Genomic DNA, 12976 nt, shown 5'->3' with positions numbered 1-12976 from the left:
GGAGACGTACGAGGGAGGCAAGCACAGGCGTAACTAGATCAGCGAAGAAATGTTGAAACGGATTATGATATTGAGACCGGTGTTATGAGGTTGAGACCGAAACGCCAAGCTTTCCTAATTTATCAAGAGTCGGTAGATCGGCAACATCCCGAGGTTCTCAGCGCCGCTCGCGAACTGCTGACCAACTCTCCATGTATGGACTTTGAGAGTTACTCAATTTGGCAAATATTTATCCCCGGGGTGTGAGCCTTCGGCAAATGATTTATTGATGTCAGCTCTAGGCTCTGACGCGTGTTATCTCATTACATGTGTATCTTGTGATTAAGATGTATAAATATGGCTGGACATTTTCTTCTCCACTCGAACTTCCCAAAGATTAGTGCCTAACTTCATTTCTCACATTTCCTCAACAATACTGCGCCATTCTCGCGATCTGATTGCCCACAATATCTTCCACATTATATATCACCGAACCGAGCTAGAATGTCTAAAGTTCTCACTGTCTTCGGTGCCACTGGCAACCAGGGAGGGTCAGTAATCAAGCACATCCTCGCCCACCCCAAGCTCTCCTCCATATACACGATTCGAGCCATCACTCGTGATGCCAGTAAGCCAGCCGCCCAGTATCTCAAAACAAGGGGCTGTGAGATCTTCGAAGCCGACTTAGACGACCCCAAGTCCGTAAGAAAAGCCATCAGAGGCTCGTCTGCTGTATTCGGAGTCACAGACTGTAAGCTGCAAACTTGCGAAAGAAGGCGGCAAAAATTAATGACCTCCAGTCTGGGCCAAACTCTCCTACGACGATGAAGTCACCCAAGGAAAGTCCATTGCCGACTCCGCTAAAGATGCCGGTGTCGATCATTTGATCTGGTCGTCTCTGGTGTACGTCTCCAAAGCCACTGATGGCGTTATAACCTCTGTCAAGCACTTCGATAGTAAGGCTGTTGTTGAAGAGTATATCCGCAGTCTGAACATTCCAGCATCATTCTACATGCCGGGAATGTTTCTTTCCAGTCTGTACAGTATGTTTCGACCAGGACCCGACGGTGTATATGCCTTGAATCTGCCTTTTCCCACTACCACGAAGATCCCAACCATCGCTTCTGATGTTGACTCTGGGGCTTTCATCGCTGCGATGCTACTCGAAGGACCGACAGGTGAACGTGTCGCTGCGTCGACTGAGCTAGAGTTTGCGGAGGCAGCGAAACAATATGAAGCTGGAACAGGACGCAAAGCCGTGGCCAATGAGCTCTCAGCCGAGCTCTTCGCAAGTTACCTGCCGGAGTCCGTCCGCGAAGAGTTGAGCGGCAATATGAAACTTATCCGCCCAGATGTTGGTGGTTACTACGTAGGCGAGCCTGTTGACGCAATCGCCAAAGGAAACCAACTTCTCGAAAAGCATGGCCTTGGACCGCTTATCAGCTTCGAACAATATGCTAAGAACACTGCCGCAAAGGAAGCTCAATGAGAGACTGTGAGTGTGCCTATGGTCAACGTTGCTATCTTTAGTCTCACAGAATGAATGTAAATGGTTGTCTCCTTCCACTTTGCTGTCCTCCATCTTGAGCCCATTGTTTCTGTGCTCGCAAGTTAGAGCTCCTCAATGCAAGAGCCAGACAGACGGCGAGTATCCCAACACCAGCCATGAATACAGCACATATGCTCATTCCCTTCACATACTCCGGGCCTTCCGCTTTGGGGTATAGTCTTATGCCTAATAGTGGCCCACATCGTCCTATGAGCCCTAGGATCACCATTCCTGTACCTTTAGCTGACTCGCCTTGTTGATTGTTTAGCGTCCATGTGATGATCAATGTTATAACACTGAAGAAACCCACGCATGCAGGATAAACACCGATGTATCGCAGGGTTGGTGCCCAGTGGAAATGACCCGCCAACGCAATCAGCAGATACCCCGAAGCAGCTAACAAGGAGTGCAAGAGTATATAAGGCGAACGCAGACGGTGCTTGTCAGAGAGGTGGGCGGTAAGAAGGACGGTAACAAAAGAGAGGAGGTATGGCGGCGCGGAGAGCGCTTGAGACGCAAAAGTTGTGTGTCCCATTTCTCGAATTATTGTTGGCAGAAATACTGGCATGGAGGAAAAAGCAACATTTGCCGAAAAAAACATGACCTGTACGCAAGTCAGACTCTATCTTGGCCCTATAAATGGGCGTGTGAGGCATACCGCAGTCGTATAGGTTTTTGGATCCGCAAGCGCGCTTCCAATCTCTCTCCAAATCAGTTTCCCTCGCCTATAGTTATCCGAATACTTATTTTCATGCTTTGCACCCTTCTCGTCTGCATCTTCATTCTGCTCTTGCACACGCAGCATGGCTACTTCGCGCTCTCTATGATTCAAGAACATCGCCGTATCCAGCCCATCGGGCACACATTCCCAAGCTACAATTGCAGCTACCACACTTGGAAACCCTTCAGCTAGGAATAACAACCTCCACGGAGCGATAGGGCCGCCCTCAGCGAATTCAGTAATGAGCCAGGCTAGACTACTCGTAAAGGAACTGGCTAGAGGTGCCGCTGAGATGAACAGGCCGGTACGAAAAGCCAATTCGTCCCGACGGTAGAAAAATGACCTTTATCTGATGTTAGTACGTCACCTGGGCGACCGTGTCATGGAGACTTACAGGTAGTAAGGAACGCCAGGCCCGAAAGCCGCTTCCGACACGCCGAGTAGAAAGCGAAGAATGAGGAGCGATGTAAATGAGATTGAGACCGATTGTAATGAAGCTAGGATGCCCCAAGAGAGGACACAGAGCGATATGTAGATATGGGCGGGAATGATACGGTATCTATAAAGACACACTCCCATGATTTAGTGCTCTGCAATAAGGCGCTCATGAAGAGACGGGTCACGTACAACAACAAGGTCATCCATCCGAACGCAATGTAACTCACGTAGAACTATGTCAGCAACCATTCATATTGTCCCTTGCCTAAGTTTAGGTCCCGTGCTAGTCCGGCGATCTTCGCATTACCGATGTTGCTTCGATCTACGAAGCTTAGTAGGTAGAGGAGAAACATCAATCCTACGACTCTGCGGTCTAGTTTCCTTTTTACAGCTCTCTCTTCATCAGGTTTATACAACATGAAGCTCTGTACGCTGCATCGTCGGGCTCTTGTTGAGCGGCTCAGTAGACCTGCGTCCTCATCTTGGTCGACATCCTCGTCTACATCTAGGTCTCTTAGCACGCGGCCCATCCTGCTGCCTGGGCCACCATAACTCCGCATTTGAAAGGTTGATCCATGCTCGTCGTCCGAGAGGGACAATGAGTTGCGATCGAGACGCGGTCCGACATGATGCGGGGTCATTGGCGAAGAAAGTTGGCAGCCCTTTGTCGATTGCCGAGATAGCGTGGACACCCATGTAACTAAGTTCTAAGTAGGGTTCGAGCAAGCTGACGTCAAAAGAACATTCGGTACGGGTGGTCCCGAGGATCTGGGCAGTACTGTAGGTACTAGCTCGGCCCTGCGTGCCTTACGTGCCTTACCAACTACACGCCTAGGAGCTCTCACCAGTTCGATCAGAATTCGCCGTGCAGAGTTTTACTATTATAAAAATGTATTATCATAGGTTATGGGTATAATAGGGCCGCATCCTTGTAATGAGTAGAGATGCTACTCCGGACTGTAAGGTATGGCTCCTTCACCAAAGACGATGTGAGGTTTTCTCCTTGCAAGATCAAGGATTGTCTGAGCGAAGACAGAGTTGGCCCAAGCAAACCAGCTTCCTGAGCCTCACATTAGCTACAATAAGGTTGTGAGGGCGTTAAGTGACTTACTGGTGTAATCTCTAGACATGTCGACACGGACACTCTCATGAATCAGACCTAACTGCGTAACACTCTTCACCAGATTAAGACTCTTACTGATCTCACCGTCATCGTCACTAGTCATCGCTTGTACGAGCACACTCATGGGCCAGGCATGTTGCAAGCCAATGTGCGGTCCCCCGATCCCATGAAAATCTTCCCCTGTGAGGTAAAATGGGTTACCCTGCTTTTCGAGTATCATCTTACGCGTGTTCTGATAGATTTCGTCCTTAGCATCCACAAAACCAAGAATAGGCAATGCTAGCAAGGACGGTATGTTCGCATCGTCCATCAGGATTTGGCCTCCATATCCATCAACCTCGAATGCAAACACCTTTCCATATCCTTTATGGGTGACCACTCCGTGCTCCATAATTCCCGCCCTGATGAGGTCGGCGCGAAGTTCCATTCTTTTTGCCAGCTTGTTACGGCTGACCTTGCGTAGTATGTCAGCTGTGCGTTTTAATTCGACAGACATCATGGCGTTTGCGGGAATGAGGAAGCCTAAGATGGTTGCATCGTCGCTCGGACGGAAAGCGCTGCGAACAAGGCCAGTGCCATTATTCAATGGATTCCCCATGCCGCTTAGTGAAAGAGTTTCGGTGCCGCTATCGGTGTGGCGATTGAATGTATACATGTTTCGGTGATATTTCCCGTTTTCATCAAAAGAGCCTTGTGATTGAGCTTCTAAGACCTCCAGCACGGTCTCGAGTGCTTTGTACCAACGATGTGTCATGAAATCCGTAGATCCAGTGTGGCTGTAATATTGATTCGCGAGCGACAAAAAGTTTGCAAGCGAGTCAAGCTCATACTTGCATTCAAAAACAAACGAAGGCTCGTAAGCAGGATGTACACTATCACCTTCCCCGTTATGCGTGACTTTGAGTTTACTCGGAGCAGGCGGTTGAAAGGCATTGCAGTACGGTGACCCAATAACGTACTCTATCTGTGTATTGATAGCCCCCAATATCAAAGTCTTAATCTTCTGGTCTTTCTTCGCTAGGCTTTGGTATTGAGCGAGCTGGTTCGTAGAGTCGCGTAACCATTCCGCGTTGATGTCGCCGGTCACAATGAAGCTTTGCGGTCCCTGCCATTCGTCATCTCCATAAGTTGCTCGTAGTCCCCATGTCTTCTTCTTTTGTTCCGTTCCATCAACGTGCCAGCGGACCGTGGTATCTAACGTGTTCGGAAACGCATTCTCAAATATTCGTGCCAAATCCTTGTCCTTCATGTTCTCATTCATATACTCTATCACTTCTTCTACAAGCGGGGAGACGAATGTCCGGCAATGCTCATGGGGGCGCTGAAATGGTATCTCCATCGGACCTTCGCTATAAGGTGCACTGATATATATTAAAATATGAGCCCACTAAAAGTTCCCTAGAGACTCTTACTGTCTATGCCTCGCATACAGTGTATAGTCCGGACATGCTTCCTTTAGCTTCGTCGCTGCAGCCTGGTCTAATTTATCTATCGGGACCTGTCTCTGACCCAGGTGTAAAGCTTCCGGGCTCGACAGAGCTAAAGCTAGAGTCATGAAAAGGCATGTTGGGAGCACCAAGAGCCCACGTCCTGCTCCGCATCTAATCGAACGAATACCGGAACGGTCGAGCTGCATCTTCGGAGCCGTAGTATGTAGTACGCAACGACGATCGTCCTAGTCGGCTCTCAGGAGGTGAGCGCGCGCGTGTTCGAGAGTCTCGTCTGATAGGAGTATAGACAAAAGAGTGTGAGAGACTGATGATAATCTCAATCATAGGTAAATCATGTTTAGGCCACTTAGAGTGGGTGGCCAGTAAAGAGATGTGCGGATTCCCACCTGCGGCCGTACCTTCTCAGTCTCCGGTCTGCAGCCAAGAAGCCAGTTGGAGGCGCCTCCCGCATCAGCCAAGGCACTAACCTGGGTGGGTTGGGTGGGTATCAGGTATAGACGCAAGTCAAGTCAGCCCGAGCCTGTTCGCGTGAAGTTCAGAGCTAAGCAAACTACGCGTGTGGGATTGCACATGAGTGTTACACAATATCTCATCAACTAGAAGCGGTACTACTATAGAATGTATCCTTCTGAAATGACTGCTGACAGAGAAATGTAACCTGGCCCGCACGAACACAATATGGTTCGCATCAAGAACAGATATCTGCTTATCAATTTTTTGTACCCTACACCTTCAAAGGCGTCAGCAAAAGAACCGCTTCCAGATGTGGTATATTTCCAACAACCAAGTTCTGACGCTTTGACACCGCAGTTCTTGATAAGACTGATTCGAGATGGCATCCTCGAAATGTATGGCGAATATGGCGCTGGAGCAGTCGGTAGCGGCTTGAAGGGTGAATACTTTGCTGCATAGGCCATATCTATAGGCCATATCCACACCTACTAATGTGGTTCTAGTGAATTACCTTTCCGCCGCAACCTCGACTGCGATCATACGAGCCCCGCGAAATCATTATCGTCTCGTCTGGGGTGCACTTTCATTCATTACTAAGCTTCCAGCACCGGTCAGCCAGCAATGTGTAATACGTGTTGTGCGTGTATCAGGAACTATCAGGAAATCCGAGGACGAAGTTATTCGGCGGGCAAAGGAAACGATTATGAAGGCTCAGACTGCTGCAAAGCTCATAGGCAGAGACGCAGGTGCCCAACTACAGCAGGTCGTTAATCAACCAACCCCACGATTGCAAGACAGCGAAGGTATCGAGGACGATGATACAAATGAAGAGGACGATGAGATGGAGGACGTCGGCGAGAAAATCGAACGATGATATTGTGCGAAGCCCAGGCGTCAACATGCACATTGCGTTGATAGACAACATTTTGAGACAAATTGACACACCAAGCAACTACTGCAATAAACGAAAGAAGCCACTTATCGCAGCTACGAGTAACATAAGCCCGGAATGAAACGAAAGTCAGTACTTGGCGATCGGACTTGAATCAAGTGGCACAGAATCAAGTGGCACAGAATCACACACCATGGAAGAAGATACAAAGTGTCAGGGTATCTTTGTTTCAAATGATGGGAATACTATCCCCTGGATTTCAGGATTGCCTAGCTTGTCCAATACACACAAAGCCAAAGTTCAGAACTTGGTAGCAAGTACAGCATTTGACAGTACTGTATGATATAGTTAATTCGGATGCCTTTGAAGTAAGACTGTCATAATCGAATCACATGCCATGGTAATGAAGGCCCTTCCAACGCACGCTAGGCCCAATTTAGCCGACGCGTCAAATGTATAGATATCCACCTGATACGTATGATCGTTCCATACGGCAACAATGTCACGTAAAGTTTCCAAGTCCTCGTCCAGATACGGTTGGCTCCCCGTCGCCATCGCCAGCGGTGCTTTTGCGGCAGTCAATGGCGTATTCGCAAAATTGTATGGTCACTCACACATCATGCTCCCACGATCTGACATGTTTAGAACGACCACCAATCTGACCTCAACATGGGCATTCTATATATCCACATTCGTGAACAATATGTCCATTCCGATTTCCCCCAAAGTGACCGAATTACTTGTACGCGGTCTATTCCTTGCGCTTAACACTGTCTTCAATGGAGTGATGTGGGGCTTGTTCACGCGTGCGCTCACTCTGGCGAACTCCACGGTACAGGTCACTGTTATCAATACGTGTTCCAACTTTCTACTTACGGCGTTGCTGGGCCGGATTGTGTTTACGGAGGCTTTGCCGCCATTATGGTGGGTGGGCGCAGCAATGCTGGTCGCGGGGAGTGTGATTATTGGAATAAGAGATGTGGCCAATGATGAGAGTAAAAAGAGAGCTGAATGTAACTCCACTACAACCAGTGAATCGCTCATCTACTTGAGGTCATTGAGTCTACACTGCTAATATGATCTTGCAGATAAAACACAGATCAGTACGGCTCCCGAGGATACGAGAAGGATAACTAGTACTACTACGAACAGCACACGTAATTCGACGGAGAAGAAGCGGCTATAATAGCATATCATCTGTACGGCCTTATGTCAAGCCTGCTACTCTACTTGATAAGCTGTAAATGTGTAATTTCATTCGCGGAAATCTGCATGCCATATAACCAATGTTCCGCTGCTTCCCAAGGCCAAATCTCATCAGCAACCTTATTGAGCGTCAAAAGACAAACTCGGCGTACCAGCATCTAAGTCCATTTAGATGAGGTCCACATGTTCTCATCGCCATACAGTTGAGCGCCTTAGGAAGAGCGTTGCTCTGTGCTAGAAGCCATATCGTTCAGACTATAGTTTTAACAGCACAAATATGGGCCTCTTTTGAAAAAAAGAATCCGCCCTATAGGTTTGCATGGGACGTTGGAAAAGGGACCGTGGTGTTGTCCGGGAAGTCAAAGACTTCATCGATTATAGGCTAGGGCATCGATAAGAGACTGGTCGGAAGCTGATGTAGATAAACTGACTTCACGTTAGTGGAATGATGCGTGTTATACGATTGCCCAGGATGTCTTTTCGGGTCCAGGTTTCTTGCTGTGCATAATTTGCGTTCAGATCTGGCATCCTTCATCGGTCATTTGCCACTCTAAGCAGAGCAGAGGATAGACTGAAGGTCTTGAAACTGCGCATGCGCAGAAGTGAACAGGGTGGGGTTGAAAGCATTTGGGTGACCAGAGTCTCTTACGCCTCGCCTGGCTTCTTGCTGCTGCAACTCACGATGCGAACTTTATCAGCTTGTAGAGGGTTCGTGTTGTCTAACTTGAAGTTGATATCTTTGATGATAAAAGTCCATACATCGTCACAGAAGCGGTAGGTATCAAGATGTCCCTATGTTCATGTCATCATTAGCCGTAGCACGGAATATGTTCAATAGAGCCATGCGCACCTTGAAAGTCAGGCGTGTCTTGACCTTGTCCGCGATGACGTCAGCAATGGCCTTATCAAAGTTTGCAATAATCTTCATAGCAAGTTGAGGCTCAAGGCGCTGCTCGCTAATGAGTTGATCAAGCGTATCGGTGAGGGTGGTTCCGACGCTATATCACGATGTTAACGACATGCTCACATGACGTACGCAGAGCTGGGATCAAAAAGCCGTACCTGCTTCGACGATAGAGTTCATAATATTGTTTATCGGCGGACATCTTCGAGTTGGTGGTGGATCTTTAGGTGTGATTCGACGTGCGTTGGGTGAAGATGGCGAGCCGGAATGATAATAGGCACCTGGCGAGAGTCTGAGAGAGCGATCAGGCATGGGGGTGCCCGGACGGTTAAGCAATGTTACTAAGCAACGCTAATCCGTATGCATGTGCGACCCAGTCAAGCTAACTGCCAGGCCGTCGCCGATGCAGTAGATTGAAACTTCCTGTCTCTCATTACATATAGTCACCATCACACCATTCGAGAACGGAAGAGCCAACAATGGGTCTCTACTATACAGCTGGTGGCATCACTGCTGCCCTTACTGTCGTGGGGCTTTGTGAGTCACTCTGCCCTGGATGAGAAGCCCGACAGCTAACAGAAGCTAGACATGCTCTTCAATGGAGAAGGCGAGGCTTTCAACGTATGCCATATATGTTACGTCTCTAAGTCAGACGCTGAAGAATTTCTTACAGGTTGGAGCCTTTCTCGAAAGCGTATCCCCCTACCTATGGGCAGACATGGGTATTGGCTTGTGCATAGGATTGTCGGTAGTCGGTGCTGCATGGTATGTCACCTCGCAGCTCACATAGAATTATCTTAACTTACTCGAAGGGGAATTTTTATAACCGGTTCATCGATCGTCGGAGGAGGTGTCAAGGCACCGCGAATACGAACGAAAAACCTGATTTCCATCATCTTCTGCGAAGTCGTTGCGATCTACGGCGTCATAATGTCAATTGTTTTTTCACAAAAGCTGGTTCCCGTGGAAGGGGATAGCCTATATTCGGCGGGAAACTATTACACTGGCTTTGCTCTATTCTGGGCAGGTATCACCGTCGGAATGTGTAACCTCATCTGCGGCGTGTCCGTTGGTATCAATGGCAGTAGTGCGGCTCTTGCTGATGCCGCAGACCCAAGCTTGTATAAGCTCAGACCTCCCAGCACGTTAGAAGAACACTAACATCATTTCAGATTTGTCAAAGTCCTGGTTATTGAGATTTTTAGCTCCGTTCTCGGTCTCTTTGGTCTCATCATAGGCCTACTCGTGTCTGGAAAAGCCGCTGCCTTCGACAATCACATCGTAGAATGACGAGACTATCTTTGAGTGACTGGTAGCTTGATAGGTCAATCTGTCCAAGGAACTGCGAAGTTGATGGACCTGTACCGTTTCAGCCCATTGCTGGAAGATGGAGGTGATCTCCATATGTAGATATACCAAACATGTCGGTTGAAAACACACAGTGCACACGGTCAACGTGCAGAATTTATGGATTTCATGGATACAATAGATGTATTTCTAGCATGTAAAAGAATACAGATATAAAACCAACATCATCGCACTCATATGGTTCTCACGTCGATAAGGGAGCTCCTCTAAAGAACCGACACTGAATACTTGGTTGGGTGTGTACCTCAAAAATATTCAGATTGCTGCCTGAGTATATCGAAGATACTAGGTACACACTAGACCAGTGTGTAGTAATCTAGTGTAGCCACGGCCAGCATGGGTGCTGTTAAAACCTACCTTCCTGCACCTGTTTGATCATGTCGGACAGCAAATTGACAGCTGCAATTTTGATCGTATCTGATACAGCGTCTCAGAATGCTTCTACTGACAGATGTGGACCTGCTTTGAAGGAAGTCTTCGAGTCGGACGAGAGAGGATCTTTCGCAGTCTCGGAAGTCAAGATCGTCCCGGACAGCACCGAAGCGATTCAACACTTCATTAAGCATAATACAGACCACGCCGACCCTGTCAATCTGATAATCACGTCCGGTGGTACAGGCTTTGCGGTCAAAGATAGTACCCCAGAGGTGCGACGTTTGCAATAACAATTCCACGTGTGCAAGCTGAACTGCCACAGGCTGTGTCGCCTCTTATACATAAACATGCCACAGGCCTTGTGTACGTACGTCAACATTTAAAACATCAAATAAATACTGATTGGGATAGGCATGCAATGTTGTCTGCATCCCTCGCAATTACCCCATGTAAACCCTCCATGATCATCTACCACATATATTAAACAGTAACTGATGAAATCTTCTAGTCGCCATGATGGCGCGACCAATAGCTGGTGTGCGCAACAGTACTCTAATAATCACTTTGCCAGGATCACCGAAAGGTGCAAAGGAAAATTTAGAGGCTATTCTTCGTCAGTTACCACATGCCTGCCAACAAGCCGCTGGGGCTGATTCCCGAGAGTTGCATGTTGGAGGCGTGACGCAATTGGAACAAGACGCCGGATTGAGACGTTTTATGACCGTCAAAGGTATGTCAGTATACAATTGCGAGATATGTGAGTCTCACTTGTTGCCGCCACAAGATCCGTTTCAACATCAGCATCAGCATCATCAGCATGGCCACCACGACCATATTCAGTCGCGTCCAGACGGTCATGTACATGGCAGCCACAAGGCACCGGTTCCCCATACCAAATCCGAATCTCATCCGCAGTCAAACGATCCAAACGCTGGGCCTAGCAGACGATACCGCAGCTCGCCATACCCGATGCTCTCAGTAGACGAGGCTTTGCAACTTATACAAGAGCATACCCCTTCATCGAAAGCAGTAATGAGACTCGTAGATGAAGCTCTAGTTGGTAGTGTGCTCGCAGATGATGTCAAAGCCGTTGAGTCTGTCCCTGCTTTCAGAGCCAGTATTGTTGATGGATATGCCGTAAGTCGCATCGTGCTGCTAATGGCCCGCCCCAACTCGTTAACAATCCCTAGATCAAGCTGCCAAGCTCTGGTAAATCCGTCAAAGGCATTTACCCAGTTGCTATGATCTCACATGCGCAGGCTGGAGATATTGCTAGCTTGGAAGAGGGTAGTATTGCAAGGATTACAACTGGGGCTCCACTTCCACCGGGAGCGGATGCTGTGGTCATGGTCGAAGATACAGTCCTGAAAAGCAATACTACAGACGGTCAGGAAGAAAAGGATGTCGAAATTCTCACGGATGAAATTGTGCGTGGCGAAAATATAAGGGAAGTGGGTAGTGACGTGCAAGCTGGTGAAACCATCATGAAAAAAGGTGAAGGCATCACAGCCATCGGAGGAGAGCTTGGTCTTCTAGCCTCAGTTGGTGTCCGTCAGGTTCTCGTGTATCACAAGCCTGTGGTGGGAGTCTTAAGTACTGGTGATGAGATTGTTCCTCATGATAGACTAGGAGATCTACGCCTAGGTGAAGTCCGAGATACAAACCGACCGACACTATTGACGGCAATACAGGGCTCTGGATTTAAAGCCATGGACCTGGGTATCGCTTCAGATAAGTTCGTGCAATGGTGAAATACTTTTGGTCAACATGCTAAGACAGCTTTAGGCCAGGCGCCCTAGAAGAAGCCTTGCGCACCGCATTCACTCACGTAGATGTTCTCATTACAACTGGTGGGGTCTCCATGGGCGAGCTTGACCTTCTGAAGCCTACTATCGAGCGAGCTCTTGGTGGTACGATTCACTTTGGCCGAGTCAACATGAAGCCTGGCAAACCGACGACTTTTGCATCTCTTGTTCTCAAAAACCCGACTTCAGGGGCCAGGATCACAAAATTAATCTTCTCCTTACCTGGGAACCCAGCTAGTGCAACAGTCTGCTACCACCTGTTCGTTTTTCCGTCCCTACATACAGCCAGTGGTATTAGTCCTCCAGGACTGCCGAAGGTTACTGTGATATTGGAGTCTGCAGTCCGTTGTGACAAAGGTCGCCCTGAGTATCACCGAGTCGCTGTCACAGCTAAAAGAGACGGGATCCTATATGCAAATAGTACTGGTATGCAGAGAAGCAGCCGCATTGGTAGCTTCAAGAGTGCAAACGCACTTTTGTGCCTACCTGCAGGGAAGGGAATGCTTTCGAAAGGTGACAAAGTGGACGCTTTGTTGATGGGTCAAATAGTCGGTTATATTGACGCGTGAGGAACTTTTGCGTCTGGAGATCGAACAGATCGCAATGGATGCGAAGAAATATGTATTACGGGCGCTCGATACATACACAGTCTAGTATATACCCAAAACCTGTGACCAAAGGACAAGGATCAACATTTACTCAATGAGATCTG

At 48.2% G+C, this 12976-nt stretch overlaps 9 protein-coding genes across 9 annotated transcripts; 5 read left to right on the top strand and 4 right to left on the bottom strand.

Moving 5' to 3' along the window:
• Nucleotides 1–483: 483 nt before the first annotated feature.
• On the top strand, nucleotides 484–1637 carry EJ05DRAFT_513914 (NmrA family transcriptional regulator; the record flags this gene model as incomplete). Its single annotated transcript, XM_033748479.1, has 2 exons — nucleotides 484–730; nucleotides 780–1637. The coding sequence occupies 2 exons, from the start codon at nucleotides 484–486 to the stop codon at nucleotides 1466–1468; spliced, it is 936 nt and encodes a 311-aa protein (XP_033596882.1). The 3' UTR covers nucleotides 1469–1637.
• Nucleotides 1512–2828, bottom strand: EJ05DRAFT_503966 (MFS general substrate transporter; the record flags this gene model as incomplete). Its single annotated transcript, XM_033747500.1, has 3 exons — nucleotides 1512–2132; nucleotides 2187–2592; nucleotides 2644–2828. The coding sequence occupies 3 exons, from the start codon at nucleotides 2826–2828 to the stop codon at nucleotides 1512–1514; spliced, it is 1212 nt and encodes a 403-aa protein (XP_033596881.1).
• A 92-nt stretch (nucleotides 2829–2920) lies between these two features.
• Nucleotides 2921–3328, bottom strand: EJ05DRAFT_503965 (uncharacterized protein; the record flags this gene model as incomplete). The annotated part of the gene is made up of 1 exon (XM_033747499.1): nucleotides 2921–3328. One exon carries the CDS (start codon nucleotides 3326–3328, stop codon nucleotides 2921–2923), a length of 408 nt encoding a protein of 135 aa, XP_033596880.1.
• A 306-nt stretch (nucleotides 3329–3634) lies between these two features.
• Nucleotides 3635–5059, bottom strand: EJ05DRAFT_503964 (uncharacterized protein; the record flags this gene model as incomplete). Its single annotated transcript, XM_033747498.1, has 2 exons — nucleotides 3635–3747; nucleotides 3799–5059. 2 exons carry the CDS (start codon nucleotides 5057–5059, stop codon nucleotides 3635–3637), a joined length of 1374 nt encoding a protein of 457 aa, XP_033596879.1.
• Nucleotides 5060–5798: 739 nt separating this feature from the next.
• On the top strand, nucleotides 5799–7006 carry EJ05DRAFT_541035 (uncharacterized protein). The gene is made up of 2 exons (XM_033749639.1): nucleotides 5799–6153; nucleotides 6218–7006. The coding sequence occupies exons 1-2, from the start codon at nucleotides 5940–5942 to the stop codon at nucleotides 6586–6588; spliced, it is 585 nt and encodes a 194-aa protein (XP_033596878.1). The 5' UTR covers nucleotides 5799–5939; the 3' UTR covers nucleotides 6589–7006.
• A 99-nt stretch (nucleotides 7007–7105) lies between these two features.
• EJ05DRAFT_503962 (uncharacterized protein) lies at nucleotides 7106–7681 on the top strand (the record flags this gene model as incomplete). The annotated part of the gene is made up of 2 exons (XM_033747497.1): nucleotides 7106–7206; nucleotides 7252–7681. The coding sequence occupies 2 exons, from the start codon at nucleotides 7106–7108 to the stop codon at nucleotides 7679–7681; spliced, it is 531 nt and encodes a 176-aa protein (XP_033596877.1).
• A 776-nt stretch (nucleotides 7682–8457) lies between these two features.
• Nucleotides 8458–8918, bottom strand: EJ05DRAFT_513908 (transcription initiation factor IIA, gamma subunit; the record flags this gene model as incomplete). The annotated part of the gene is made up of 3 exons (XM_033748478.1): nucleotides 8458–8604; nucleotides 8663–8810; nucleotides 8875–8918. 3 exons carry the CDS (start codon nucleotides 8916–8918, stop codon nucleotides 8458–8460), a joined length of 339 nt encoding a protein of 112 aa, XP_033596876.1.
• Nucleotides 8919–9116: 198 nt separating this feature from the next.
• EJ05DRAFT_456536 (uncharacterized protein) lies at nucleotides 9117–10259 on the top strand. Its single transcript, XM_033742495.1, has 5 exons — nucleotides 9117–9253; nucleotides 9303–9337; nucleotides 9390–9481; nucleotides 9529–9837; nucleotides 9889–10259. The coding sequence occupies exons 1-5, from the start codon at nucleotides 9196–9198 to the stop codon at nucleotides 10004–10006; spliced, it is 612 nt and encodes a 203-aa protein (XP_033596875.1). The 5' UTR covers nucleotides 9117–9195; the 3' UTR covers nucleotides 10007–10259.
• Nucleotides 10260–10461: 202 nt separating this feature from the next.
• EJ05DRAFT_494407 (uncharacterized protein) lies at nucleotides 10462–12833 on the top strand (the record flags this gene model as incomplete). The annotated part of the gene is made up of 7 exons (XM_033746196.1): nucleotides 10462–10731; nucleotides 10782–10822; nucleotides 10871–10908; nucleotides 10968–11216; nucleotides 11310–11596; nucleotides 11650–12194; nucleotides 12245–12833. The coding sequence occupies 7 exons, from the start codon at nucleotides 10462–10464 to the stop codon at nucleotides 12831–12833; spliced, it is 2019 nt and encodes a 672-aa protein (XP_033596874.1).
• Nucleotides 12834–12976: the final 143 nt, after the last annotated feature.

Source organism: Pseudovirgaria hyperparasitica (genome assembly GCF_010093815.1).
Source record: "Pseudovirgaria hyperparasitica strain CBS 121739 unplaced genomic scaffold EJ05scaffold_16, whole genome shotgun sequence".
NCBI classification, from domain to species: domain Eukaryota; kingdom Fungi; phylum Ascomycota; class Dothideomycetes; order Acrospermales; family Acrospermaceae; genus Pseudovirgaria; species Pseudovirgaria hyperparasitica.
The sequence above is the reverse complement of the archived record's forward strand: the minus strand, read 5'-3'. Positions and strand labels throughout refer to the sequence as shown.

Excerpts from the sequence above, each read along its gene's own strand:
- EJ05DRAFT_541035 (XM_033749639.1), top strand. The coding sequence starts at position 5,940 with ATGGTTCGCATCAAGAACAGATATCTGCTTATCAATTTTTTGTACCCT. Across the intron at positions 6,154-6,217 it reads AGTCGGTAGCGGCTTGAAGG|TGAATTACCTTTCCGCCGCA; the intron begins GTGAATACTTTG and ends ATGTGGTTCTAG.
- EJ05DRAFT_456536 (XM_033742495.1), top strand. The coding sequence starts at position 9,196 with ATGGGTCTCTACTATACAGCTGGTGGCATCACTGCTGCCCTTACTGTC. Across the intron at positions 9,338-9,389 it reads GAGAAGGCGAGGCTTTCAAC|GTTGGAGCCTTTCTCGAAAG; the intron begins GTATGCCATATA and ends AATTTCTTACAG. Across the intron at positions 9,838-9,888 it reads GATGCCGCAGACCCAAGCTT|ATTTGTCAAAGTCCTGGTTA; the intron begins GTATAAGCTCAG and ends ACATCATTTCAG.